The 27,983-nt window shown below is 40.5% G+C and overlaps 1 protein-coding gene across 3 annotated transcripts in view; it reads right to left on the reverse strand.

The window, feature by feature from the left end:
* Positions 1 to 27,983, reverse strand: part of RAI14 (retinoic acid induced 14) — a 269,154-nt gene that overhangs the window by 58,410 nt on the left and 182,761 nt on the right. For all 3 annotated transcript variants that reach the window (XM_089689447.1, XM_089689445.1, XM_089689446.1), the window contains exons 4-6: positions 12,542 to 12,630; positions 6,809 to 6,873; positions 4,583 to 4,640 (exon numbers count right to left, since the gene is read on the reverse strand). In XM_089689447.1, coding sequence (XP_089545573.1) covers positions 4,583 to 4,640; positions 6,809 to 6,873; positions 12,542 to 12,630 — 212 coding nt within the window. The remainder of the gene's footprint in view (positions 1 to 4,582; positions 4,641 to 6,808; positions 6,874 to 12,541; positions 12,631 to 27,983) is intronic.

A 27,983-nucleotide genomic window follows, 5' to 3' on the forward strand; every position in this document is an offset into this window, starting at 1 on the left:
TGGCCAGCTCAGTGGATTGCATTAAAAAAAGTCCTGGATTCTTTCTTAGATACACTGAATATAACTGGATACTAACATTTATAGGTAAAGTTGATATAGGGAATATCCGATTACCTCTCGGGGGATCAGGAAGAAATTTTTTTCCCAGCAGGAGCAAATTGGATCATGCTTTACTGGGTTTTTTCTTTGCCTTCCTCTGGATCAACTGTGGGTATAGGATTATAACTTTTTTTTTCTAAGGGTGAACTGGATGGACGTTTGTCTTTTTTCAGCCAGACTAACTATGTAACTATGTAGAGAAGACAGGATCTAATGGCCCTTTTACACAATGCAGAGGATTAACCCCTTAGGTTCCACAGTGAGTATAACAGGAATGCTTTACTGCATATACAGACTGATTTCACTGTTGTGGGTTTAGTAACACTTTAAACAAGAGACACAACTCTCTGCAGAATCATTCACTGCTAATTGCTCAAGCAGTACTGCCATTGAAACAAATGGATCCATTTCCAAATGCTGTTCTTGTTTTGCCGCTTTCCTGACCGCATTGGCTGACCTTCTGTGTTTATAAATCAGCGATCCAGAGGCAGTCAGGCAGAAAAAAAAAGTTGAAGTGGTCTTGGAAGGATGAGGTAAAAATGCCAACTTTTGAGAAAAGAACAACAAGAAACTTGCCAGACTCTTACAGAGGAATTCTGTACATTCTGTTATAGAGAAGTACTAATGCCATTTTTTTCTTCGTAGGATTTGGTATGGAGCTTTTCCAACGGTTAGGAAACAGTTGAATTCTGAGGACAATTTTGACCATCAAATAAGCTTTCATAGCAGGGACGTTCAAGGCAAACCAGGACTTTTGAGTTTATATAATAAAATAACAGTGGAAACTGCATTTATTTTTTTTACATACTCCCCTGCTACATTTATACACTTATCCCAGCATTTTGCTGATGCCTGGAAAGCTTCAGCATAGAAAGATTTGTCAGTACACCTGAACCATCCTAGGACAGCCGGCTTCACTTCGTCGTCATTGTGTTCATCGTTCCCATAGAAAGATTTGTCTCTTGTGCAACTTCACGACGGGTTATGTGTTGGTTATCCACGATCAGGCGTTCCATGCGCTGAATGTTCACGGGAATGACTACTGTTGGCTGGGAACCACCATGGCCAGAATCGTCACTGATGAACGTACGGCCATCTTTGAATCGTTTACACCATTCAAACGTCATACTGCGGCTGAGCATCTCATCACCGTACTGTGCTTGAAGTCTTCTGTAGATATCCGCGGGTTTTACTCCTTCATTCACAAGAAACTTCATCACCAAACGCTGTTCCATGCATGCACTAGCACTGTTGGCTGCCATCCTGACTAAGGGCCTCTGGACTGGCCTGGGACATGTGCACTGCCTATCAGTAATAGGACACACTAATCACTTACCACGATGTGTAGTACCACCATGATAGCATCCCTTTTTTAAATTAAAAGTCCCGGGTTGAACACCCCTTCAACGCCCCTCTTATATAGGTTAAAATGGAAGAAAACACATGTCGGAATAACCATTCTGAACCTTTATAATTAGGCTCTTATATTACCAATGTGGTAGCATTAATTTGTGATGGTCTGTCTACAGAACAGCTTTTTTTAGCCAGGTTCCCCCAGGGGTTCCTTAAAGTGTTATTAAACCCACAACAGTAAAATCAGTCTGTATATGCAGTAAAGCATGCTTGCCATACTCACTGAGTTAATCCTCTGCATTGTGTAAAAAGGCTGTTTGATCCTGTCTACTCTGATCCTTCCCTTCTTCCACAGTCCCCAATCCATCTACTGATAGTACAGAGCCCAAGGAGGCACTCTGCACATGTTCAGTTTTGTGTGTATTGCTAGAGAGGTTTTTTGGGAGGGTGCATGTGATCAGCACAGCACAGGGCCAATCAACACTGTCCAGACAGAGGGTCAGTGGTCATGCAGCATCATAGGACAGTCAGAGAAGAATGAAAACTCCTAAAAGCTTTAACCAGTGCTTGGCCAGACACTGATAGAAGTCACAAGACTGCTCTAACTGCTGATAATAAAAGGTATTTAGCAGTTTATATTTACTAAAAGAATTGCATTTCCATGTTCTGTGTACTGTGGAAGACCAGATTTAGTGAATGCAGGGTCCTCGGTTTAGTAACACTTTAATCAGGGAGCAATGGTTGATACACCTCCCACATCTACAATGACCATCAATGTAATGGGGCAATTTTCAACCGATAACCAGTGTAAGGGGCCACTTCTACAATCACTAGAACTGTAAGAGGGCACTTCCATGACCACTAATCTAAGAGGACATCTCTACAATGACCAGAAATGTAAGAGAACATTTCTAAAATGACTAGAAATATAAGGGGACACTTCTACTACAACCATAAATGTAAGGGAGCATGTCTACAATGTAAGGAGGTGCTTCTACAATGACCAGAAATGTAAGGGGGCACATTTACAATGAACAGTAATGTAAGGGCACGTCTACAATGACCAGAAATGTTAAGGTACACTTCTACAATGACTAGAAATATGAGAGGGCACTTTTTAACAACCAGATAGGTAAGGGGCATGTCTATATTGATAGGGGGCACTTCTACAATGACAAAAAATTTTTGGGGGCAAGTCTGCAATGACCAAAAACGTAAGAGGCCACTTCTTCAATAACCAGAAATATAAAGGGGCATATCTACCATGATCAGAAACGTAAGGGAACATGTCCACAATGACCAGAAACGTAATGAGGCATGTCTACAATGACCGGAAACGTAATGAGGCATGTCTACAATGACCGGAAATCTATAAGGGAACGTTTACAATGAGAAAAAAATGTAAGGAGACACTTTTACAATGACCAGAAATGTAAGGGGGCACATCTACAATGACCAGAAATGTATTGAAGCACTTCTACAATGACCAGAAAAGTAATCGGGCATGTCTACAATGACTAGAAATGTAATGGGATATATCTACAATAACCAGAAAGTAAGGGGATACTTCTGCAATGACCATAAACGTATTGAGGCACATCTACAATGACCAGAAACATATTCAGGTACATCTACAATCACCAGAAATGTAATGGGACATGTCTACAATGACTAGAAATGTAATGGGCATGTTTACAATGACCAGAAATGTAAGAGGCCACTTCTTCAATAACCAGAAATATAAAGGGGCACATCTAAAATGACCAGAAAAGTATTGAGGCACATATACAACGACTATTAGCGTAATGGGGCATGTCTACAGAAATGTAAAGGGATCCTTCTGCAATGACCAGAAACGTATTGAGGCACATCTACAATGACCAGAAACGTAATGGGACATGTCTACAATGACAAATGTAATGCGGCATGCCTACAATGACCAGAAATGTAATGGGACATGTCTACAATGACAATAAATGTAATGCGGCATGCCTACAATGACCAGAAATATAAGGGGATACTTCTGCAATAACCAGAAACGTATTGAGGCATGTCTACAATGACCAGAAATGTAATAAGGCATGTCTACATTGACCAGAAATATAAGGGGATACTTCTGCAATAACCAGAAACGTATTGAGGCATGTCTACAATGACCAGAAATGTAATAAGGCATGTCTACATTGACCAAAAATGTAATGGGGCATGTCCACAATGACCAGAAATGTAAGGGGATACTTCTGCAATGACCAGAAACGTATTGAGGCACATCTACAATGACCAAAAATGTAGTGAGGCACATCTACAACGACCAGAAATGTAATGGGGCATGTCTACAATGACCAAACATGTAAGGGGGTACTTCTGCAATGACAAGAGATCTAAGGGGTTACTTTTTCATTGACCAGAAAGGTACGAGGGCACATCTACAATAACTAGAAATGTAAGGGGGCACCTCTCCACAAGTGGAAGGGGACACTACAGTTTTCACAGTTTTTTGACAGTATATTTTGGCCATTATTTTGTTATCTAGAGCTAATGTATAGTAGATTTCACCTTTTAGCAGGTGTTCCCGGGGAGCTGAAAACTATTTCAAGGGTTTCACTAGGGTAGAAAAGTTGAGAAATGCTGCCATAGAACAAACGTAAGCTAGCCATACACTAATAGATTATTGTATGTATGTTCTCATTTGTACTTTTGATTACATTTTTTTTGATGACAGAATGTTGTTTGAAAGTGCTTAAAAAATTGCTTGCTTTAAACACTTGATTTTGGAGTGAATGGACTTTCCCAAACGAAAACCTCAAACTGTAACTAATTTGTTGGTTCCAGAAAATTTTTTCATCCTGCTCTTTCGAGTTTTGTCGTGATTTCGGTTGAAAACAAACACCGATTTGAGCCCACTAATGATTAAACAATTGAATGAATGCTCTAAAATGAACATTTGTGTCCAAAATTCTTCTAATGTATGGCCAGCTTTAGACCTGTAGCATAAGGAAGTTTTGTAGGGACAGTATACCACCCTGTGTTTCCCACAACCCTTAACAACGATAATAAGTATTATGTTTCAGCCTCAAAATAGGACAAGGAAACAGATATATACAGAAGTATACAGAATCCGGCAACATACCTGCATAATGAACACATGTCCTCCCGCCGTTGTCTGTGCATTCCGTCGGACATTTGGACTGTGAAAGAGCAAGACTGTGCATTTCAGTAATCAAAATATAGGCTTGAGGAAGAGTGAAAGCAATAAAAGTTCAACATAACCTATCTGTGCTATAAAATGTGTGGGATTCATTCCTTTCTGCGGGTAAGCCATAGAGAATATGGTGAGTGGCCTTTGCATTGTAGTTTCCAGCTTAGTGCAAACATGCCTGGAATGTGAAGATTTTTGGAAGGGTCAGATGTAGCACACCTTTACCGATCAATCTATGCTGGATGGAGGTTGCACAAATACTCTCTTCTCAGGTTTGCACACGTCAGGGTCAACGTATGTGGAACATCTGCATGGGGAGCCCGGATCCATCCACCAACTCAGTATTATACAGGGTGGATTATTATGGTTACTTTGCTAGGTTTACTGAAAGAGAAATGTAAGCTAAGTGTCTTTCATTGTATTCAAGAATGCATAGGCTTTGCTAAAATAAAATCTACATCCTAAACATTTTCTTTTAACTATTTCGAATAGAATGGAGCATGGTTAATGTTTTGAATAATTTTCCCAGTTGGAGTAAATTGGACCCATAAGAGTTATTCTGCCCTCCTCTGGATCAGATTTTTTTATGGAATTCATTTTTCTGTTGGTTGAACTTCAAGAGTTAGTTCACCTTTGAAAACGCCTATGCAATTAAAGTGGATCTTTCCCCCCTTTCACTTAGGCATCATGTACACTGGGCATTTACTTTTCTCCTCTGAACGCCAGAAGGCCTGGCAGGAGAAAAGCTGCTTAAAAACTGCATATAGCACAGACGCATTTAGGCACGTGACGCATTTGAGCGTTATCGAATTCTGTTGGCCAGATTATTAATTTTGTCCATTGGAATCCATTAAGATTGAAATGCACTTAAACGTTTCTAAACCATTTGGGCACATTCAGTGTTTTTTCTGCAGTTTAGCTCATTTCCTGAATAGATTTTTTTAAAATAATAATAATCTTAATAAATAATAATAATAAAAATAGACTCTTCTAATAGACCTGTAAATAGGCCTCTAAATATCACATCAGCAGCATGCATACTTTTTCTTTACATGGTAGATACTTGTATGGCAAACGAAATGGCAATGGCAGTGTCACCATTTACATTATGGATCTATGGTGTGCTGGTGACATATGCTCATATCTATGCTGATACCAGTCAACGTGCTGGTAGTTGTTACAACACTGTCCTTCTTCAGGCTCTGTCCAAGGACATGTGCCATTGGAATATACTGAGTGATCTATTGGAAGATTTTCTGTTCTAGTGACAACTGAGAATTTTGGATTTTTCCTCACAGTAGTAGTCATGAGGACAAACAGACATTAAATCTCCTTAATAGGGACACAGACAACAAGAACATTCCAACAGAAATTGTAACATTTGCCCACTCCATCTAGAAGCTATTGAAGCCATTGACAACAAGGAAACTAGCATTTTTTTTATTAAATGGGCATTGGACACCTCCATAATTCTCTCAGTACAGGTTTTTTTTTCCTTTTTAACTTCAATGGACCATGGCTAAAACTCCAGTCCTCCCCAGTTAAAGGGGAACTATACAGATGAAAATTGGAAGAACCTTAGATTGGTGGTTAGTGGGAAAAGGACCATCTTAAATTGGTGGTCAGCGGAAGAAGGACCTCCTTAAACTGGTGGTCAGAGGGAGAAGGACCTCCTTAGATTGGTGGCCAGTGGGAGAAGGACCCCCTTAGATTGGTGGTCAGTGGGAGAAGGATCCCCTTAGATTGGTGGCCATTGGAAGAAGGTGGTCAAGGGCTGAAATTGCTCATCTTTCAATGAACCCCTAATGTACTCTGGAGGAACCCTAGGGTTCCACAAAACCCTGGTTGAGAAAGACTGATCGAGATCAATAAAGTTTTTGGATGATGCTACTGTATATGTATGCAGTATGTGGCTAGGTTTTTCATATGATGGATAAAGTGTAACTATAACGTCTTCTCTTCTAAGATTTACATGTAAAAATGGTCAGCGTGATGTAAATAATCTTATGAGTACACATTAAAGCATACCTAATGCCAAAACTTTCTCTACGGTAAAAAACAAAATATATACTGTATATATGTTTTAATTTGTGTCTACATGTTACTGAGTATCCAGTTATCTTTATGAAGCAGAGACTGAAGTGATGGTCAGTATACCTGGAGAAGCCTTTTGACGCACTCTATGTGGTTATGTTTCACAGACAAGTGTAGAGCAGTGTGACCTAGAAAACAATAGAAGTAGAATTATTTTGATAGAAGGATACAGTACATGCAATTAATGACGTTTTGTTTTTTAAATTGTCAACAAAAAATATATATTGTGAGCCATTTTTTTTTTTTTAAAGGTCTGCATGGGGTTGCACAGGTGTTTCATACATCCCTGATCAGACAGTCCCATTCATGTCTATTGGGATGCAGCTGCTGCTCCCAATCTGACATCCAAGAGGGTGCACGTCCCCAAACACAGACCACATGCATAAGGACTATGCACCTGCAACTCCATGGATGCCAAATTGGGAGCAGTGGCTGTGTCCGTGAGGCCGCAGCGCCCCAACTGACATGAATTGGGCTGCCTGCATGGCGGGTAAACATGGCCCTCATAAGAGCGCATGCTGTAGTATGCCTGTGTGAACAAGGCCTAATAAATTCTATTTTTCTGAAAATGCCTGTTGAAATTGCCAGTGACTTCCTATTGCTTGTTGGAGATGCCAATGATCTGCAGGATCAACATCCTTCTAGACCAGTGGTTGTCAACTTACAAACTAAGGGGGGACTCAAATGCAGCCCCTGACATCATCAAAGGCCCACACATATTGTTCAGTATATGTAATGGTTGAGAGGTTTGTCAGAAACCTCAGACCTAATAGAGGAAATGAGGGTCAGAGAGTGTGGAGATGATACATTTTTGGCTGGGGACATGCTGCAGAAGGCAATAAAAAACTAGGAGCTCAATACATGAGGCTAGTAGAGATCAATGCTATAACCCAATCAATATTCTCAATACAGACTGCTGAGGTCCAATGTACCAAAGGGCCACAGGCGGCCCTCGGCGTGCAGAGTGGGCACCAGGGCTCCATACCTGTGTGCAATGCTTCAGGTGTCTACTGCTTACTCTGCTTTCTGATCTGAATAGCACAGACAGCGGGAGGATGTGATTGTAATGACAGAAGGAGCCAGGGTCAATCAGACTATTTTACCTGCCCAATCCGGCAGTGTTGCTGGTGACACAGGCATGTGGGAGTCTATTGGGGCATGTAAGAATGTTTGATTGACACTGGGTCCTCCTATTCCGGAGCCTAGTCCTCACCACTGTGATTGACAGCAGCTTCTGAATGGCTTCTGCAGTCTCCACCCCCAGCCCGCCAGAGCAGAGGGGAACGGAGTGGTCACATGACTTTAAAAGCTCTAATAGAAGGTAATTGCAGAGGATTTGAGCAAAAACGAGGCAACATTCTTAGTGACAGGGCCAGGTATATTTTTATTTGTTTTACTAGCCTTGCATTTACGTACAGTTTACTTCACGGTTTAGCATTAAAATCACGAATTAGGTTTCAGTCATGTGACCGTGCCTAGGTTAGAAGTAAAAATGACCAAATCAGTCTTCTGTATAAAAGAGAAAGGCATTACTCAGTCCATCCTCCCCTAGTGATCACTCACTTGGACTGTACACTTTAACAAGGTGAGAGGCAGTGGCAATGGGCTGATCTGTGTACAGCAATGTTACTCAAAGACAAGCAGGCAAAGGATTCTGTGCATGCAGTGGGATTTACATGATTGCATTATTCCTGATTCAACATCTTAGTCTAAGAAATAGATACTGACACCGGAGGATATCAGAATAAAGATGGCTTCATCATTCTGGGGAGAAAAATGTGCATGAGAAACACACCTGTATGTATTATACTTACACACATGTACACTTGTGACATGAAAAATACATATTGTATGATGATGGGTTCTCTTCATTGTCTTTATAACCACAGTTGCCAAGTCATTTTTTAAGTTACGGAGATATCTAAATTATAAAGGTTCTCTTGCTAACTCGACTCAGTCAGGCCTTCTTTGGATATAATCAGCCAGATAGTCTATTAATGCATACTTCTCAGTATTCGAAGGGACCACCCCAGGTAATAACCAATCCCCCAACATCTGCAACATTCAGCATGTCACGTTCTGGCACCACCATCATTCGGATATCAAAATCTCAAATAAAATGGGGGTGGGGGGGAGATAAGGCGAAGTCAGGGCCACACACTAGTAAAACGTCAAATTATTTAATGAAATAGGAGACTTGATTTTATGAGTCTAGGTTTACAATTTAGAATTAAACAATGGCATTTTTATTATATTTTATACTTGAAACTGTAGACAAAACCCCTGAAAAGCACCATCGGTACCACATGTGGATAATGTAAAAGCTCATAAATTGGGGGATAATAAGCTTTCTGTAGGGAGTCAAGAGCCACAAAAACTTTGAAATTTTCCACCTGCTCAGTTCCTAGCTGCTTCGCTGCTCCATGTGCATTCATTTTCAATGCTGTTAACTCCTGAGCTAGCCAAAGATGGAACAACATTTGGCCAGTTCAGTAGGGACTGGCTAAATTTCGATCCATCTATGGGCAGGCTGTTTTCACAGAAGGTAATCTCCTGATCGACTTCTGTACAACCAGCCTGTTTGAAAAATTTTTCTCAATCAGTGCTGCAGGCTATAGCCACCAGCGCTGATGAGTGTATTCTGATGGTGGGGAAGCCTCCCTGCTGTCAATACAATTGCTTCTCAAGAGAGATTCCCCAATCCACAATAAATGTGTTGATGGGGGAATCAATTCATTTTCTTTTGTTCAATTCGCTGGTTAAACAAAATAGAATCATGTATTGCCCACTTTAGGGTTCATTTAAACTTTCAGTTGGGGGGAAGAGTTGTTAAAAAACACACAGTTGAGCCATGTTTTTAGTGCCCCCAACTGACGCACAATTGGTAGTCTCTCTGCAGAGGTCCAACCCTGCTGATGTCAGCACTATTCTGAAGGACGAAGAATTGTTTTCTCCATAACATAAAAGCTTCTGGATAGAGGATTGGTTGAGGGTACTAATATATGGGTGTATGTCTGAATACTGTGTAGAGTAGTGGGAGTACTGTTGTCTATTATTATGTGATTGTAATTAACACATACTTTTAACACCTTTAAATTCCTGAATACTAATATGGTACATATGTATCACGTAGTAAGGTTTAGGTGTCAAAGCTAAAGCTCTTCAACCAGCTAAGAGCTTGAGTTTTATTGATTGCAGACTTATAGATCTGACTCAGCACAGGGTGTGTTGGACCTCTGCAGAGAAATGACTGCTTCCCCGCAGAAAACAAGGGTCCATCTCTACAGCCTGCTGGCAGGGGAAAGGCAATTCTACCCAGGCTGCTGTTGCTTTATAAAGAAAACAAATTGTAAGGGCTCCTGCACACGGGCAGTTTGGGTTGTAGCGCATAAAAACTGGGCCTATTGGGGCACCCTGAAGGCACAGCTGCAGCAGACAACCTACTGCCAGTAGCCGGTCTATTATAAAGACAGGTAAAATAAGAGGTGGCTGGATGCTGTTTGTATTTAGGGCCATATGCATTCAGGGATATATGCCTCTCACATGTAATTCCTGCATTCAAGGCATATGTCCCTGAACACTTACAGCCCTAAATGTGAGTACTGCTCATGAAAGTGTCCAGTCACATCCAGCCACTGTGCTTTTCAGCCTGTTATAGCTGTACGCTGCACCTGTGCTTCCCGGGGACCCCCTAAAACACCCATTTTTTATTATAAATAGAGATTGCAGCACTAAAAACAAAAAAAGTGCAGTGTGTCTACATAAATTACATACAATCCAGTCCAACAAAATTAAATATATACAAAAATACTGAAAGCCCAACAGCGCTCTATTGAATAATTGTGGACTATGATACCCTATATAGTCCCAGTCCCACTGTCCACTGTGAGAATCTTCACCCTGTGATCTGGGACCAACAAACATGTAACTTCCACCGAAGGCTGAAAACTCACCAGAAGGTTGTGCTGTCTAGTACTAGAACAGCAATGTGAGCTTGTGTAATGATAAAAGTCGCATAGTGCGATCCTCCAGGATATCAGAAAAGTCATTTGTCCTCCTCACCTCGCGTTCCACCAGATGTCAGTACATGCACTCTCATCACAAGGGGCCACCAGACATTAGCAATGGTGGCATGACCTCCAGCAATAGCACCTCTAACCCAACGTCGTCGTTTCCTGATGTACTGGAGGATCGCACTTTGGGAGTTCATCATTACACAAGCTTACATTGCTGTTCTAGTACTAGACAGCAACACCTTCTGGGTGAGTTTTCACTTCAGCCATTGGTGGAGGTCACATGTTTGTTGGTCCTGGATCACAGGGTGTAGATTCACAGTGGACAGAGGGACTATATAGCGTATCATAGTCCACAATTATTCAGTAGAGCGCTATTGAACTTTCAGTATTTTTGTATATCATATTTCATTTTGTTGCACTGGATTGTATGTACTTTATGTAGACACACTACACTTTTTGTTTTTCAGCGCTGCAATCTCTATTTATAGCACCTTAGGATCTTGGTATATCTGCATCCATTGCAAGCAGCTCTATTTATTCATTTTCTTTTTTTGGATTAGCGCTGACCTTACTTTGTTTTTTTTTGCATTTTGTACCCATTTTTTATGCTCTATGAGACAAACTGCCCATGTGCATGAGCGCTAAGAATCTGCGCACCTTCTATTTTTATCCACTTGGATTGTATATATAAACTGAAAGTTCATTTGTGCTTTAGGTTTCATGCACACTAGCTTTTTTATAAGCTCAAAAAAAAGCTAGAAAAAAAAAAAAGAAAAAAACCCTGGATGAAAAACGCTGATAATAACATTTTTGTGCCGCCTTGTAGTACCGTTTAGGAGCATTAGTGTTTTATTAGTGTTTTTACAGAACATGAAGCAAAAAAAATGCTTGATAAAAGCTGTTAGGAGAGCTTTAGTAACATTTAGAAGCATTTAGGAGAGTTTAGGAGATTTCAGCGTTTTTATTTCTGCTGGGGAAACGCTCACAAAAACTCTACAAAAACATTTTTTTTTCTGCTCTTAAACGCTGAAGCTTGAAAAACACTTCTAGCATAAAGTAGTGTGCATGGACACATAGGATAACACTATTAGCTTCTAGGAGCAGAAAAACGCTAGTGTGCATGGAGCCTTGAATTTCATGCAGCACTAAACAAAGAGCTCACCATTCTAAACTATGGGGGGTATTTACTAAAATTGGAGAGTGGAAAATCTGGTGCAGCTGTGCACAGAAACCAATCAGCTTCCAGGTTTTGCTGTCAAAGCTTTAGGCTAGGTTCACATATGTGCGGGTGGTGCGGCAGCGGATCCACACAAAAATCCGTGCAGCACAAGCACAGAGGAATGCGGAGCCACGGGCGGGTGCCATTAATTCTAATGGCACGCCCCCCGCACTGTAAATCGTAACCGTACTGGGAACTGAGGTTCCCGTGCAGGCTGCGTTTTCAAAAGAAATGCAGGGACTTCTTCCCTGCGTGTCCAGGGGCACGGGAGTCCATTCAAATGAATGGGCTCTTGTGACCGCGCAAAACGCGGACCGCAGAAACGCGGATATGTGAACCAGGGATAATTGAACAAAGTAAAGTTAGAAGCTGATTGGCTACCATGTATATCTGCACCAGATTCTGAGTGCTCCAGTTTTAGTAAATTCCCCTCATTGCCTCATATACATAGCCCAACACCCAAAGTGATAGTAATTGTAGTCACAGCTGATACAATAAATTTTACTTTTGGACTTTTTCTTCTTTTTTTTTCAAATTTAAGCAGAGCTTGTTTTGTGGTACCTGATAGATCCTGAGCAGAGACATCCGCTCCGTGCGTCAACATAACCTTGAGACAGTCCGCACTGCCTTTGGTAGCAGCGAGGTGAAAGCTGAAATGAAAAGGCAGATTCATTTTACAAACTCGTTCAGTAGCTGCAGTCCATATCTGTCAATTCTTTCAGGAATTTTAAGTACAGAAACTCATGACACAAGAATTCCTTCATTTAATCTTTTTCTGGCACGAAAACAAATGCACTAAGTTGTCGGTTTAAACCACTTGTCTATGATGCTGCGTTTATGTGCACATTCATTTACACGGATATTACAGTCATTCTTTGTAGTTCTTTATTAACTGATCAGCTAAGTGTTAAGTGAGGTATCTTACCACCCACAGACAGCCTATTGGGCACATCCTCTTCTGGCTCTTTAAACTGGATTTAAAAAGGACACTTAGGGGCGTACTGAGCTCAGTACTCAACAGGACCCAGGAACTGGGCTGTCTCCAACATAGCTTGCTTCCCTGGCAAGAACACCACACAGTCAAGTAGGCACTGCATACACTTCTGTGCAGCCAACAACCTTCAGTCTGAGAATCATTTAAATTGGTTGTAAACCAAAGAAAGCATATCCTTCTGTAGTGTGTGTCTGCCTCAATCCAAACCACCAAGTGCTCTCTCATTCCTCTGCTATCTGCATATGTCCCTTTTGACAGCTTGTGCCTACACCAAGGAATCCAGGGGGGGGGGGGGTGGGCAGGGGAGCTCCAGCACAGAGCAGATGATTGACAACCTCAACTGTGCATGGTTCACAAAGAGCCTGCTGTGGAGCAGGGGGTGTCCTTTCCCTCCACTCAGGTCTCAGATTACACTCAGCTCTCTTCTCTATGCTGTGCAGTGTATGGCATCAGATCCTGGCTCCCTGCCTTCTGGTGATCAGAAATGCTAAAAATGTGTGCTTTGAAAGGCTATCGAGTAGAGATTGATACAGATAAACAGGTAAAACTTATGTAGGTGGTTTTGTTTCATCTCTGTGTATCACCTGAGACCAGTCACTTTATTGGGTATATGTAAGGGTTCACAACTCTTTTAAAGCTGAGTTTTCATATGGCTATTTTTACATACACTATATTGCCAAATGTATTGGGACTCCCCTCCAAATCATTAGATTCAGGTGTTCCAATCACCTCCATGGCCACAGGTGTATAAAATCAAGCACCTAGGCATGCAGACTGCTTCTACAAACATTTGTGAAAGAATGGGTCACTCTCAGGAGCTCAGTGAATTCAAGCATGGTCCTGTGATAGGTTGCCACCTGTGCAATAAGTCCATCCGTGAAATTTCTTTGTTACTAAATATTCCACGGTCATCTGTTAGTGGGATTACAACAAAGTGGAAGCAACTGGGGACAACAGCAACTCAGCCATGAAGTGGTAGGCCACGTAAAATGACAGAGTGGGGTCAGCGCATACTGAAGCGCAGAATGCGCAAAAGTCGACAACTGTCTGCAGAGTCAATAGCTACAGAACTCCAAACTTCATGTGGCCTTCAGATTAGCACACCAAGTACAATGCAAAGCGTTGGATACCGTGGTGTAAAGCATGCTGCCACTGGACTCTAGAGCAGTTGAGACGTGTTCTCTGGAGTGAATCTGATGGACACATCTGGGTTTGGCAGTTGCCAGGAGAACGGTACTTGCCTGACTGCATTGTGCCAAGTGTAAAGTTTGGTGGAGGGGGGATTGTGGTGTTGTTTTTCAGGGGTTGGGCTTGGCCCCTTAGTTCCAGTGAAAGGAACTCCTAAGGTGTGAACATACCAAGACATTTTGGACAATTTCATGCTCCCAACTTTGTGGTGGCAGTAAAACTGACAGTCAGTCCTAGAGCACAGTGACCACAACAGGTCATTTGCTGTGCAGCTCCTCTGTTCAGAAAATGTCTTGTATTATTTTCAAAGAAAACAAGGTGTACTGTGATTGGAAAAAGGATGTATGAACACTTTGATCTCTACTGTGATTTTTGTGCTCCAGCAACAATTCACCACCAGAACTTCAGCGAAAGCCAATATTGGGGTATGCATTACTAGATGGACCTTATTGGTACCTATGCCCTAATTCTGCCCACATTAAAGCTTAACTTTTACACTATGATATAGCCTGCTTAATGGATACAAATTCTGCATCTATCAAATATCCTTCACAAACTGCTGTCCAAACCAAACCACAATGCCCCATACACTAGACTCGCTAACAATGTGCAGATTATCTCCAGAGAAGGCCTTTGCTAGACCTTCCCACTTTATAATCAGATTACATAGGAATTCCCCTAACTTTGTGGCCAGAGAGCTGCTGGCTTGGATGCTGTTCATGGGCGATGGAAAAAGAGATCTTTTAAGTGTTCCAGCTGTGCATATGGGTCGTTCTTACAAATGTTCTTCAGCCTATCGACTGCAAACTGGAGCAGAAGTGAATCTGCTGAAACAGCGATCCATCCATCCATCATTTACAGCTGCTTTGGTTTCCATTTTATTCTTTATTTCAGGTGCTTATATAGCGCCATCAATTTATGCAGCACTTTACATATATACTGTACATTCACATCAGTCCCTAACCCTCAAGGGGTGTACAATCTAAGGTCCCTAACTTACATTCATACATACACATACTAGGGACAATTTAGACAGGAGCCAATTAACCTACCAGCATGTCTTTGGAGTGTGGGAGGAAACCAGAGTACCCGGAGGAAACTCACGTAGGTACAGGGAGAACATGCAAACTCCAGGTAGGTGGTGCCATGGCTGGGATTCCAAACCTATGACCCTAGTACTGCCAGACGGAAGTGCTAATCATTTAGCCACTGTGCTGATCATCCTCAAAGAATATCCTTTACTGTCATATTGTAAAGGTCAACTGTAAAAGGTGAACATTTACACTACTATTCATCTCTATGGCAGATGTGTTTTTGTGGAAATCCCACAAAATTGCATGAGGGACCTTTTAAAAAATGCCCTGGATAAAAATGAACAAATGGGAAGAAAAGCATATACTGTATTTTATCTATATAATAGGATTAAAAATCCCATTTCAGTCTTTGCAGATGACACCAAGCTGTGCAGTGAAATAACGTCCTTCCAGGATGTCTCCAACTTACAAGCCGACCTCAATGCTCTGTTTAATTGGGCAACTATGTGGCAAATGAGGTTTAATGTTGATAAATGTAAGGTTCTGCACTTGGGGGCTAAGAATATGCATGGATCATACATACTAGGGGGGTACAACTGGGGGAATCAATGGTGGAGAAGGATCTGGGAGTTCTGGTAGATCACAAGCCTAATAATGGCATGCAATGCCAAGCTGCGGGTTCTAAAGCGAGCAAAATCCTCTCTTGTATTAAAAGAGGTATAGACTCCAGAGAGAGATATCATATTACCCCGGTACAAATCATTAGTAACACCTCATCTGGAATATGCAGTTCAGTTTTGGGCACCAATTCACAAAAAGAACATTGGGGAACTAGAGAAAGTACAGAGAAGGGCAACCAAACTGATAAGAGGCATGGAGGAGCTCAGCTATGAGGAAAGATTAGAGGAACCGAATTTATTCTCTCTTGAGAAGAGGAGAGTAAGGGGGGATATGATCAACATGTATAATACATAAGGGGGGATATGATCTCCATGTATAATACATAAGGGGGGATATGATCACCATGTATAATACATAAGGGGGGATATGATCACCATGTATAATACATAAGGGGGGATATGATCTCCATATATAATACATAAGGGGGATATGATCTCCATGTATAATACATAAGGGGGGATATGATCACCATGTATAATACATAAGGGGGGATATGATCTCCATGTATAATACATAAGGGGGGATATGATCTCCATGTATAATACATAAGGGGGATATGATCACCATGTATAATACATAAGGGGGGATATGATCTCCCTGTATAATACATAAGGGGGGATATGATCTCCATGTATAATACATAAGGGGGGATATGATCACCATGTATAATACATAAGGGGGATATGATCACCATGTATAATACATAAGGGGGATATGATCTCCATGTATAATACATAAGGGGGGATATGATCTCCATGTATAATACATAAGGGGGATATGATCTCCATGTATAATACATAAGGGGGATATGATCACCATGTATAATACATAAGGGGGATATGATCACCATGTATAATACATAAGGGGGATATGATCTCCATGTATAATACATAAGGGGGGATATGATCTCCATGTATAATACATAAGGGGGATATGATCTCCATGTATAATACATAAGGGGGGATATGATCACCATGTATAATACATAAGGGGGGATATGATCTCCATGTATAATACATAAGGGGGATATGATCTCCATGTATAATACATAAGGGGGATATGATCACCATGTATAATACATAAGGGGGATATGATCTCCATGTATAATACATAAGGGGGGATATGATCACCATCTATAATACATAAGGGGGGATATGATCTCCATGTATAATACATAAGGGGGATATGATCTCCATGTATAATACATAAGGGGGGATATGATCTCCATGTATAATACATAAGGGGGGATATGATCTCCATGTATAATACATAAGGGGGGATATGATCACCATGTATAATACATAAGGGGGATATGATCTCCATGTATAATACATAAGGGGGGATATGATCTCCATGTATAATACATAAGGGGGGATATGATCTCCATGTATAATACATAAGGGGGGATATGATCACCATGTATAATACATAAGGGGGGATATGATCACCATGTATAATACATAAGGGGGGATATGATCACCATGTATAATACATAAGGGGGGATATGATCACCATGTATAATACATAAGGGGGATGTGATCTCCATGTATAATACATAAGGGGGGATATGATCTCCATGTATAATACATAAGGGGGGATATGATCAACATGTATAATACATAAGGGGGATATGATCTCCATGTATAATACATAAGGGGGGATATGATCTCCATGTATAATACATAAGGGGGGATATGATCACCATGTATAATACATAAGGGGGATATGATCTCCATGTATAATACATAAGGGGGGATATGATCTCCATGTATAATACATAAGGGGGGATATGATCTCCATGTATAATACATAAGGGGGGATATGATCACCATGTATAATACATAAGGGGGGATATGATCACCATGTATAATACATAAGGGGGGATATGATCACCATGTATAATACATAAGGGGGGATATGATCACCATGTATAATACATAAGGGGGATGTGATCTCCATGTATAATACATAAGGGGGGGATATGATCTCCATGTATAATACATAAGGGGGGATATGATCTCCATGTATAATACATAAGGGGGGATATGATCTCCATGTATAATACATAAGGGGGGATATGATCACCATATATAATACATAAGGGGGGATATGATCTCCATGTATAATACATAAGGAGGATATGATCTCCATGTATAATACATAAGGGGGGATATGATCACCATGTATAATACATAAGGGGGGATATGATCTCCATGTATAATACATAAGGGGGGATATGATCTCCATGTATAACTACATCAGTGGTTGATATAGTGAACTGGGTGTAGAGCTATTCACCCTGAGGTCATCACAGAGGACAAGGGGGCACTCTTTATGTCCAGAGGAAAAGAAATATAATCTCCAAACATGGAAAGGTTTCTTCACAGTGAGAGCTGTGAACATTTGGAATAGACTCCCTCATGAGTTGGTTCTGGCCAGCTCAGTGGATTGCTTTAAAAAAGGCCTGGATTCTTTCTTAGATACACAGAATATAACTGGTTACTATCATTTATAGGTAAAGTTGATCCAGGGAATATCCGATTGCCTCTTGGGGGATCAGGAAGGAATTTTTCCCCTGCTGGAGCAAATTAGATCATGCTTTGCTCGGTTTTTTGCCTTCCTCTGGATCAAATATTTTTTTAATAGTTGAACTGGATGGACTTTTGTCTTTTTTCAGCCAGACTAACTATGTAACTATGTATTGTGACAGACAGCACTATCTATTTGATACACAATTCCACAAACATATGTGTATGGCTAGAAATCCAGCAGATTCCTCCATTCACACTGAATAGAAGCATCTCTCCAACCGGCTACTGTAGTACCCGCGGCTGTCCGAATACCCAGACAGTGATTGTGTAGATAGGATGCTATCACTGTTCGGCTGACAATTTCCCTCCTGCTTCTTTCAATTTTTCAGCTATTTTGTTGGGCTGGGTGGTGATGGCAGGGCCACCCACAACTTGAATTTCAGACAATTCAGCAGCATTTGGAGGAACTTTGAGCTGTGTTTTGCCAGCTTTACAAATTTGAAACATGTATGCAGTTATTATGTTTCTCAGTTACTTTGCAGCCATAGTGCTACTTTATATACAGTTGTGCTCAAAAGTTTGCATACTTTGGCAGAAATTGTGAAATCTTGGTATTGATATAACAAATATGACTGATCATGCCAAAAAACTGCCTTTTATTTAAGAAAAGTGATCATATGAAGTCATTTATTATCACATAGTTGTTGGGCTCCTTTTAAAATCTTAATGATAACAGAAATCACCTAAACGACCCTGATCAAAAGTTTCCATACCCTGGAATGTTTGACCTTGGTAGACACACAAGGCGACACACACACAGGTGGCAATAAAGGTTAATTTCCCACATCTGTGGCTTTTTAAATTGCAATTCATGTCTGTACATATATAGTCAATGAGTTTGTTAGCTTTTACGTGAATGCGCTGAGTAGGCTAGATACTAAGCCATGGGGAGCAGAAAAGAACCGTCAAAAGACCTGCGTAATAAGGTAATAGAACTTTATATAGATGGAAAAGGATATGAAAAGATATCCAAAGCCTTGAATTAGCCAGTCAGTACTCTTCAGCCACAACTGCCAGAAGCATTACTTGGGATACAAAGAAAAACCCACAGGTAACCTCGGGAGAAATACAGGTTGCTCTGGAAAAAGACGGTGTGATTGTTTCAAGGAGCACAATACAACGATACTTGAACAAAAATTAACTGCATGATCAAGTTGCCAGAAAGAAGCCTTTACTGCACAAATGCTTCAAAAAAGCCTAGTTACAATATGCCCAACTTCACCTTGACATGTCTCACAGCCAAAATAGAACTTTATGGTCACAACCATAAATGCCATGTTTGGAAAGGGTCAACAAGACACTCAACACCAGTTTACTTTATTATATATTTTGTGTGTTTATCACTATTTTTAGGTCACTAAGGTGACCCGCACACCAGTATTGTCCACTTTTGTGTATCACGGTTTTTAATAGTCACTTTATTGCTATATGCATATTTTGGGTTTTTTGGACCCATTAACACTTTATTAATATATAGATACATATTTATTCATATTTGTTTTTGTAGTTAGCGCTGCACCATTTATTTTCATTTAACTATTATGCCACTATCGCATCAATCACAAGGCCTCACACGGTTGACGCACCGCTTCGTAGAAATCTTTATTCAGCCAAACACACAGGAAGAGTCTACACCTATGGACCGCTCCTCTCTCTTACGGGTTTAATCGTAGAGAGTAAAGTATAACTAATGGCAAACTTATTTTTGTTTTAGAGAGAATGAAGGGGGACATGCATCCTCTCTATCTATCCTGTTTACCAATATCACTGAAAGCCAAAGAAAATCCCAAATGTTGAGTTGTCACCAGAACAGGAATAGAGGGGAAATCTTCCAATAGGGACACTAGTTCTTGCAACAACTAGTGATTCCCTCACTTTGGAGGGATTTCCTCTCACATCCTGTTTTGGCTATGGAACAGGAAATAATGAGAAATCTCCCCAATGAGACTTAGGTGGCAAAAATAGACTGGCAGGGGTTATAACCCTCCGTTACTCATATCCAAAATGAAGAAAAAGGTTTGTCTTTAGTTCTGCTTTAAGGGTGAAATGTGTCAGCGGGGAGGTCCGTGGGTTGGGATTCTCCATGTGTGTGTTCTGGCTGAATACAAATGTTTATGAAAAGTGATGTTATCAGTATGTGGCCTTGTGATTGATGTAGCAACAGTACAAGGAACAGAGATGGGCTCCCTTGGCCTGGCACCTGGTATACCAGACACAGGGAAGGATTGACAAGAGTTTGGAACAGCACCTTGTTGTGGAGTTTGCATTAAGCCACTGTGTTGTCCTTTATAATGGAGAACTGATTTAAATTGAACCCCTTTCTCCTAGTGTGATGACTTGTTCTGCTTCCAGTCTCACTCAAGCCTTGGCCTAGAAAATGAAAGAAGTCTGAAGATGGGAGGTGCAAGGTAGCCACACAATAGCAGGATTTTGCTTGAAAATATTTATTTTATGAAAATTTGTTCCATTTTCCAATAGTTCCATTTTCCAATGACCAGTAGAATCAACATTCCTTTTCAACACAGTGATGAGAATATTTGAAGAAGCAGGATGAAATATTAGGTGAAATTCTAACAGTGAATGTGGTTTTCATTTGGGAAAGTCCATTCACTCCAAAATTGATTGTTTAGAGCAAAAGTACTTTTGAATGACATTCATCAACACATTGAATGTACTAATGAGAATTTTTGTTCGAATGTTTATTCAAAAATGTACTAGTGTATGGCCAGCCTCAGGCTCTTGACTTAATGGCGGCTATAAGGAACATCAGTTATATCTGTTCATTTAGCCTTACATTCATGTATCAGATATGCTCTGTCTTCTGGCAAAGCATGTGAAGTGTGCTGTCTAAAATCCAAGCGACAGGAAATGTGCAGACAACGAACAAACAGTTGGCTGTATGGTTACAGCCACTTACACAGTTTTCCTTTGCCTCTTCAGATGAAGGAATTTGTGGTTTGCACTGTGGGTTTGGAGGGTTTATCATGTGCTGTGAGAGACCTCCAAGAAGAAGTACTAAGATGTCTATCGGCATGCAGGGGATAAAGGGTCTTGTGTTTGAAAAGCATTTAAAATTAAGAGTGTTCCGGTTGACCTGCACATCCAGTCAGCTTCTATTCCAAATTTTTGGACGGTTTCTGGAAAAAATGAGCTGCCATGGGCAACAAAAAACATTAACTAATGCCTTTGACATGACAATTCTCTAAGAATGTTTCCCAATTTTAGATTAAAGCCATAAAAACGAATGATTGTATCATGTCAACCATCAACGTCATATCCACCAACAGTTTGTAGATTTATACGTTAGGGATGTTGGTTGGTTGTCCTGATCCTGGCCATTTTTTAGGCCCATCACAAGGTTCCTGGCCATTTGCAAATCCTGTATAATAATAAGAATTTGGAGGCTTTGTAGCACCAGACTAGCTGCACAATGAAGAAAGCAGAGTATGAACTATACTAAAAGTGCCGAGGGAGAGGAGGAGAAGAAGAGAACAAGTGCACTAAACCATTTCCCGTATGTGTTGAAATACTTTCACACCAATGGCTTAGCTGTTCCTTAATCCATATCAATGCATGGCTTCTTTCCCTAATGATAGGTCTGTATTTCAACCCCATTAATTCACAGTATTACATTCCTGTAATCTGGCCTATCCAGATACAGTAGGTCTCCTGCATTGACAGCCGTGTTATTGTAATTCACCAACCAAATGCCACGCATTCCACTCTAGCATGTTGTAAATTTATCTGAAAGAATAAAAATAACAAAGGCTCCTTTGTCTATTAATAAAACTAATTTACGATACAGGTGATGGATAGTCCTGACCAATTGGTATTGCTTGCAATAAACACTTTAACCTCCATAGCGGTCTGATTATGTCCATATTTCTGTGCTCAAAGCTGTACATTTATTTGCATGGAAATATGTCGTTTTTTTTATTGTAGGCCTGTAATTTTTAGGAATAACTCACTGAAATCTGTCCGAACAAGAGTCTAGTAAACATCCCGGGTATGTTAAAATTTAAAACACAAAATCATAAATTATAATTTAATAAATAATCATACAAAATAATAATATAATAATAATAAATTTAATTCAATAATATAATCAAACCAAAAACACTGAAATTTGAAATAGAGCGCCAAGTTCGCACATCACTGGGCAAAGTCACAAAATCGTTTTCAGTGTCTGATGACGATTTTCCCCACGAATCATTATCACTCAATTCTGCAAGTGGTTCTGATTTACTATCGCTGTTCTCTAGCTGGTCTAAAACCGCTTTTGACCTAAAAGGACGCTTTTTGGATGCCATGGACATTTTTCAGTTTCCAGGCAGAAAGAACAGTAAAAATGCAGGCAGGGCACAGGACAAAGCACTCGAGACAAAATGTATGTGAAATGGTTTGATACAGGAATGTTATACTATGTAATTTTAGTGTATTTAGTGAATGTCACTTTTAAAATTTTCAAATTTCCTGCCAGTTCCATCTCCCGTACATCCTGATGTCGCAGGGAATGGAACCCGGAAGACAGATGCCGGCATCGGCCGGAGGACATTGCCAGGGACAGTGCAGGAGGGACATCGCGAGAGCGCAGGACAAGGTAAGTGCAGAAGAGATCCCGGAGCAACGCTGCAAGGTATTCCTGAGTGTAGCTCGGGGTTACCGCTTGTGGTGCTGAAACTTTACCCCGAGCTACACTGGAGAATACCTCCAGGGAGGTTAAAGTGAACCTAATGACTCGAAAAAAAAAATCTCGGGCCTTGTATTTTAATGTGCATATTGGAATGTTCCAAAATGCATTTTATAGAAAGAGCCTATTCATCTGTGGGCTGTGTTTTTAAAAACACTTTAGGTCTGCTTTTTTGCATTTCAAGACCCATAGAAGTCAATGTTAACACCTAAAAATGCATGTACAATGTATTTTGCATGTTTTTTCAGCCTCTGGTAAAAAGTCTAAGGCCTCATGCACATTGGACATATTTTACAGCTGCTCCTAGGGGAATCTGGTGTATTTTTCCTGTCTCGAAACGCCCAGCATGTAAAGCCTAGTACACACTATTATTATAGGTACTTATACAGCACCATCAATTTACGCAGTGCTTTCCATACACATATTGCAAATTCACATCAGCCCCTGCCCTCCAGCAGCTTACAATCGAAGGTCCCTAACTCACCTTCATACATACACATACTAGGGCCAATTTAGACAGAAGCCGGTTAACCTACCAGCATGTCTTTGGAGTGTGCGAGGAAACCAGAGCACCTGGAGGAAACCCACGCAAGTACAGGGAGAAAATGCAAACTCCAGGCAGGTAGTGTCATAGTTGGGATCTGAACCAATGACCATAGTCCTGCTATGTAGAGGTGCTAACCCCACTTAGCCACTGTGCTGCTCACACTAGAAGGAAAAATCAGATGACCGATCGTCCAAATTTCTACAAAAGTGGATATCATGAAGTAGTTGTAATGGTATTGACTTGTAAGAAAAATTTTGGCTGACAAAAGCAGACGTAGGCAAAAGTATCTACGTACTAGCTTAGTAGAAGAGGAAGTATAGGGTTGTTCTATGCTTCTGATCATGTGCGTTTTTTTCTATTAGATTATTTCCGTATGATTACTGTACTCATTAAACGAAAATCAGATGTCGTGTTCACGAACGATTAAAAATTTCCCTCAGTTTTTGTCGTCCGAAAAGTCAGAATTGGTTGGTGAAAGCACTATACTAACGATCAGATTCCTCGTACGGAAATGTTCGCATGATTTTCTAATCGCGTGTAATCGCGAGTCCTTAGCCTATGTGTCCATGCACACACAGGCTTTTAGAGGAATTTAGAGGCATAGGCGTTTAGACTAAAAAAAGAAATAAAAAATCCACTGCCAGTGCGTCCCGGAGCAGGGGCGTTTTGGCAGAATAAATGCAGGTTAATTCTAGGCACATTTAGTGCTTGAGCATTAATTAATTTCAATGGGCAGAATAACGTATTCTTCTGGCCAATGAAATTAATTAACACCCAAATGCTTGCCACGGCTAAACACATCTGTTCGCACCTAACGCAGTTAACACTTTTCCAAGCGTCAATCTTTTTTATGCCAAAATGCCACTGCCAGGAAGAAAAACTTCCAGGAGAGATAAAGAAACACTCAGTGCGCATGAGGCCTAAGTAGTTTTTTTATTAGCCAATTATTATTATTATTATACAGTATTTATATAGCGCCAAAGGGTATGCTCAGCGCTGTACAGTAGCAAGGGGGACAGAACATGAGACAAGACAGGAACAATACAATACACAAGGGGTTCGAGGGCCCTGCTCTTTCGAGCTTACAGTCTAGGAAGCCAATGTGGAAGGTGCATGAAAACGTGTGTCAAAGCATGCGCATAAACCAACGCAGATTGAAAAACTGCATGAAAACGGAACTAGGGTCGTTGGTTTGAATCACAGCCACGGCACTACCTGCACAGAGCTTGCATTTTCTTACACACATTTCAAAAACATGCTGGTAGGTGAATTGGCTCCTGTTTAAATTAGCCCTAGTATGTGTATGTATGAATGTAAGTTAGGGACCTTAGATTGTACACCCCTTGAGGATTAGGGACTGATGTGAACCTACAATATATACTACATGCTGTGATTTAACAATTCTCCAAGGGGATGCTAACTTTTGAGCACAACTGTGTACATTTTATAGCACTTTTCTCAAAGTGCTTCATCTGCTGTTGAGGCAGCCATCTTGGTCACAATGGTAGATGTGAGTAGAATATCATACTAGGGTCAATCTAGACAGGAGTTAAATGGTTAGCACTTCCACCTGGCAGTACTAGGGTCGTTGGTTCAAATCCGAACCATGGCACCACCTGCCTGGAGTTTGCATGTTCTCCCTGTGCCTGTGTGGGTTTCCTTCAGGTACTCTGGTTTCCTCCCACACTCTAAAGACATGCTAGTAGGTTAATTGGATCCTGTCAAAATTGGCCCTAGTATGTATGAATGTAAGTTAGGGACCTTAGATTGTACGCTCCTTGAGTTTTAGGGACTGATGTGAACCTACAATATATACGTAAGACGCTGCGTAAATTGACAGAGCTATACAAGTAACTGAAATAAATAAATAAATAAATTGCAAAGGTAAGAACCTTGCCTTAGAAGCTTCACACAAAACTTGCCACTTGCTGCTACCAGACCTCAACATGGAGATACAGCTTGATGGCAACAGAGGCTTTTCTTTCTGTATTAGACAACAGCAGGACATGTTGAGGTGTAGGCCACACAATGGTACTATTTTTTTTATTCTTCCTCATTTATATTCACCCTATCTACAAATTGTGGCTATGGAAGCTCAGAAATCGTTGATGGTTTTCACAATTCTGAAGGCAAAGATGATTGTTATTTTTTTCTGAAATTACAAGGGTTTTCGACGAGTGGTACAGTTAGGTAATAAGGTGGATTTATACTAAGGTGGGTTTTTGTGTTCTATTTGGATCGAATGGGGAACCTCATTTTTTTCTAAAATGTTTCATTTTTACCTATGGTGTCCTCATTGTGGATGTCCAACGTGGTCACAGGAGACATGGACATTCTAAATGGCTTTTTCTTTTAGTGGGAAAGGGATAGTCCAATTTCGAATTGGTTGAAATTTGAGCCATGAGTGGCTCTGTTGGCACCACTCAACTTGACAAAAGCTGATTTCAAAATCAACCAAGTCAGACATAAAATTACTGGCTGAACAGTGACTGGACCCTATCAAATTACAGTTACAGTTCTGGTATTCAGGCAGCTGTTATGGAATACAATAGACAACGGTGGAAATTGGAGCGTGGATGGGGGAATTGATTATGGAGAAATCTATATATGTATAGCCTTAGCCCCAATCTCAGATTAACTTAAATTTTGGGAACCTCTAGATGCCCCAATATGCAAGTGCTTGGATAACATTTGTTTTCAAAATAGCATTAAAATGCTGAATATCTTTACAATATCTTACCATCTCCAAAGAAGATGCATGGAATGGCCCTTCCCACACCTAGTACATTTATCTCAAATCCTACACTAGAAAGAGAATGGGGTTCTTTACTTCCTATAGACCAGACATTTTCAACCAGGGTGCCCAGGCACCCTTGGAGTGCCTTCATGTTTCTTTAGGGGTGCCCTGGCAAAATTCCTAAAAATTGCCCAAAAATTGTATACAAGCTGGCAGGTGGATGAAGCCGGCCTTTTATGCAGGCTATAGACGAGGAGAAAAACGGCAGATTTTTCTTTTAAAAAACTAAAAATCGGTCGTTCAAACGGCCGACATTACCATCAATGGTAAAAAAAAAATCGGCTGATTTTCATCCTGTCTACAGCCGGGCAAAAAGTGTCCCTGCAGAGAGCTCCGCTATTTCTTTGACAGTTCCTTGACATTTACAGAGGTTGCAACAATGTATCTATTTGTATCCATTTAGGATACAGATGGTTTTATTCGGAAACAAATAGATACATTGTTGCAACCTCTGTAAATGTTAAGGAACTGTCAAACAAATAGCGGAGCTCTCTGCAGAGACACTTTTTGCCGGACTGGAATTCCTTTTATTTTTCATCCTTCTTCTCCTTCTTCATCCTCTTCTTCTTCTTCTTCATCATCATCCTCCTCTTCTTCTTCATCATCATCCTCCTCTTCTTCTTTCTTCATCATCATCCTCCTCTTCTTCTTTCTTCATCATCATCATCATCATCCTCTTCTTCTTCTACTTCTTCATCATCATCCTCTTCTTTTTCATCATCATCCTCTTCTTCTACTTCATCATCATCATCATCATCCTCTTCTTCTTCTTCATCATCATCCTTTTTCTTCATCATCATCATCCTCTTCTTCATCATCATCATCCTCTTCTTTTTCATCATCATCCTCTTCTTCTTCTTCATCATCATCCTCTTCTTCTACTTCTTCATCATCCTCTTCTTCTACTTCTTCATCATCATCCTCTTCTTCTTCTACTTCTTCATCCTCCTCCTCCTCTTCTTTTTCTTCATCATCATCCTCTTCTTCGTCATCATCATCCTCTTCTTCTACTTCTTCATCATCATCCTCTTCTTCTTCTACTTCTTCATCATCATCATCCTCTTCTTCTTCATCATCATCATCCTCTTCTTCTTTTTCATCATCATCATCCTCCTCTTCATCATCATCCTCTTCTTCATTATCATCTTCATCCTCTTCTTCTTCCTCTTCTCTTTCTTCTTTTTGTCTTCCTCTTGCAGGTCACTGCTCATGCGCAGATTTTTTATCGGTAAAAAAATCGGCCGATTAGCCCATTATTGCCGCGAAAATCGACCGATCGGCAAAATCGGCCGATTTTTTTCCAACTTTCCCGATTAAAGAAAACGGCCAAAATACCGAAAAACTGGCCGAACAAATAGCCCACTAACGATCCGAAAATCGGCTGATTTTATTTTCGGCCAAAAAATCGGCCGATTTTCGACCCATCTATGGCCTGCATTAGTTACAGAAAGTCACAGGTTTTAATTGTGCACTTTTACAAC

Source organism: Staurois parvus, unplaced genomic scaffold (genome assembly GCF_062004578.1).
Source record: "Staurois parvus isolate SC_StPar_1 unplaced genomic scaffold, SC_StPar_1.0 ptg000475l, whole genome shotgun sequence".
Classification (NCBI taxonomy): domain Eukaryota; kingdom Metazoa; phylum Chordata; class Amphibia; order Anura; family Ranidae; genus Staurois; species Staurois parvus.